The sequence below is a fragment of the Malus domestica genome, chromosome 05, assembly GCF_042453785.1.
Source record: "Malus domestica chromosome 05, GDT2T_hap1".
Taxonomy (NCBI): Eukaryota; Viridiplantae; Streptophyta; class Magnoliopsida; order Rosales; family Rosaceae; genus Malus; species Malus domestica.
The window spans coordinates 8373736-8377069 of record NC_091665.1 but is presented as its reverse complement, the minus strand read 5'-3'; the positions used below and the strand labels follow the sequence as shown (position 1 = coordinate 8377069).

Here is a 3334-nt window from a genome sequence, read left to right as displayed (position 1 = left end):
AAAATATTAAATGATTTTTTTTAGTTTTTAATAATATTTTAATAATTTTTTTAATAGAAAGTAGGGTCTGAATCAAGTCACGTCAGCATTTAACTGATAAATTAACGGCCAAGCTAACGGAAGGTATGACATTGACACAAATTCGTAAAATGAGGTATGACATTGTCAATTTTAAAAAATGAGGTATGAAAATATCGTGATCCCAATAGTTGAGGTAGTTTTTGTACTTTACCATATTTTTTAATTGTTATCCAATCAGGTTGTGCTATTGTCACCAAACATTTTAATTAATAAAAGGACGGTGTATTACTCAGTCAATACTCACTTTTTATATCATAGCCGTTAGACCTCAATTCATCATTCGACTAGTGCCTAGTGTACCTTAATTAGGACCACAATACTAGAATCATGAATCTGTCACTGCTGGTACAAACACATTCCACAATGTAAATATCAATGCACTTGTCAGATTGTGCTTTACCTTTATTTAACTACTGTGAGACTTAGTTCACCTATGAACTTTGTAAACTATGTTTCGATGAATATTTTATATTATTTATCTATGAGTTCCAACTAACTCTATATATTTGTTTTACCAGCGTCCTTTGTCATGGTCGATTATAGGCGTATTTCGAAATTGAAGCTAAGCACACAGTATTGGCCATAATAAATTAGTATCAAATGGGTCAACCAAGATAAATAGATATCAAACTCGTCATACATAAGAGTTGAATCTAAGACATTCACTTACAGGTGAAGAGTAATAATGTAATAAGTGGCAAAAAAATCAACAAGTTTTCAATTCAATATGCTAAGTGGCAAAAGAATCAACAAGCACTAATATACTTAGTACTACAGTCTAGTGAGATTTCTGTTTATTTTTTAGTAAGAGGTTTTATGTTCGATTCTCGTCAAAGGCAAATTAGAACTACATTATTGTTAGCCCATTGTAATGCTAAGTTTATCCCTTTCCTCTTAGTGTAGATAATATCGTAGTTAGAAATACATTATTGCTAGCTCATTGTGAGGTTAAGTTCACTCTTTTTCTCTTAGTGTAGATAATATCGTTTATTAAAAAAAAAGTTGTATAAAAGAATTCAATATATAAACAAAAGCCTTGACTCCTCGATAGTCAAATAGATGAAAACCTAATAGCTAGCTATATTTTTAATGGCGGAGGAAATAATCTTGCAGCAACGTGTTTAAACTATAGATAATATATATAACCAACCGCAACCGAAGCCAACAACTTAAGAGACCGACTCTATTTCACTGACGAGTGGACAAGAAGGTGAACTAATTAACAACTCACATATGGGTTATCATCATGTCAAGTTTTTCCTAACCACTTTTTAGCAAATCAACAACACCACAACCATATATGCGTGTGTATATATACATGCACAAACTCATCATCAATATTAACTCAACCGATCATACTCAATAACTCATTCGAATTACTTCCACACCTTTTCGATCGATAAGTTTGAATCAATGGCCACTTACAAGCACTGCTTCTTATCTGCTGTCTTGTTCATTGTCCTGTGTTCTTCAAGCATCCACGTCTCCGTAGCGGCTCGCAATCTTCTCCAGACGACCACTGCACCGTCTTTGCCTAAACCTGGCTCAACACTGCCACCTTTCCCTCCTTTGCCCACACTGCCACAACCCAAATTGCCAAACTTGCCAAACAACCTACCATCTCTACCTAAACCCACCGGTGGCGGCTCCACACAGACACAGCTGCCTCCACTTCCCAATTTCCCTACTTCGTCATTCCCAACTATCCCTAAGGTTACACTGCCTCCGCTGCCAAACTTTCCCTCAGTACTCCCAACCAATATCCCTACTACAATTCCCTCTTTCCCATTTTTCTCTCCACCACCTGCAACCGGCAAACCGTAAATCATGCATATATGCTGGCACATGCAGACGCTGCAACGACGCTAGCTGACTAGCTACTGTTGGATTGGATCTTCATTTTCTCTTTCTATTATTATGCTTTTGTTTATGTACTGTATTGGATACGTATTTCTTTGATTATAATATGTACTGTATGCTTTGATGCGCGTTATATATGTGCATTGAAGTTTTATTTGGTGTGTTGTTATACGTGCTAATGCTATAGAACTGTTGTTACATGTACATGTTTCAATTAACTTCAGTTATGCTTTATATTTATAATGTGAAATCGAACCTATTACTTAATTTGTTTTCTTCATATACTTCGCCATTTGCTAAAATTGAAAGTGGAAGTAACCTGGTCCAATATCGTATTCTTATGGACCCTATCTAAGCGGAAGTAACACTACAAAAAAAAAAAAAAAAAAAAAAAAGGACTTAGGAGACTAATAGATAATTGACCTAAAATAATACAACTCACACTAACACTTTTTCTCAAGTTGGTGCATAAATATTTGTAAAGTGAGTTGTAGAACGCTTTACTCGAAACTGCCTTAATTAGGATATCAACCAATTGGTCTTCTGATTTCACAAATGGGAATCGAACAATCTAATCTTTCCGCTTCTCTTAAATGAAATATATGTCCACCTCAACATTGTTAGTACGATCATGCTGATCTAGATTATGAGCAATGTTATCTGCAACTTTATTGTCACAATTAGGAGTGGACACGGACCGGGTACAAACCTAGAGGAACCATACTGGATCCGTTTGGAAATGAAATGGGGCAGGGCGGGGTGGGGTGTCATATTTTCAAAAACTGAACTGAACCTAATCTGGTAGTTTAAAACGGGACTGTTCCTACGGGCCCAATTTTTTATTTATTTATTTTTTTAAATTATTAGTTTGCAGTATTTTTTTCATTTTTGTCTTTCATGAATTTCTTGTCAATTCATTGCTTTCATTTAAAAAAAAAAAAAAATATATATATATATATATATGATTTGTACAGACTGATATAAAAGTTCAACGACAACAATGCAGAAGGCTATAGAAAGATGCCTAAATGCAGTGGCGGAGCCAGAATTCTGAATGAGGAGGGGCCTTTCACAAATATGTGTGTGTGTGTGTGTGTATATATATATATATATATATAAGTGTGTGTAAAAAGTTGAATTCATAACATGTTGATATATGCAATTTGTGTAATCCTCACAAAACTGAAAAAAAATCTCTTAAATTCAATACTAAGAAGAAAAAAATGTAAAAACCCATACAACCAAGTAAGAGGTAGGTTGTGGAAGGCTAAAGAAAATACAAAGAAGTAGAAAAAGAAGGACAAGGGGGAGAGGTCTGCAAATAAAGAAGGTGGGTTGCTTTAGAAAATTATAGAGTGTATATTACTGTTAGGTGAGAGAATCGAACCAGAAG

The 3334-nt window shown here is 34.6% G+C and overlaps 1 protein-coding gene across 1 annotated transcript; it reads right to left on the bottom strand.

Annotated features, from left to right (window-relative positions):
- Positions 1-1502: 1502 nt before the first annotated feature.
- LOC103407027 (uncharacterized) lies at positions 1503-2712 on the bottom strand. Its single transcript, XM_008345989.1, has 2 exons — positions 2640-2712; positions 1503-1885 (listed from the first exon to the last, which is right to left on the bottom strand). Exons 1-2 carry the CDS (start codon positions 2710-2712, stop codon positions 1503-1505), a joined length of 456 nt encoding a protein of 151 aa, XP_008344211.1.
- Between the last annotated feature and the right edge of the window lie 622 nt (positions 2713-3334).

Coding starts and splice junctions, on each gene's coding strand:
- LOC103407027 (XM_008345989.1), bottom strand. CDS start 2,712: ATGACACCCCACCCCGCCCTGCCCCATTTCATTTCCAAACGGATCCAG. Junction 1,886..2,639: donor TTCCTCTAGGTTTGTACCCG/GTCCGTGTCCAC, acceptor TGCCGGTTGCAG/GTGGTGGAGAGAAAAATGGG.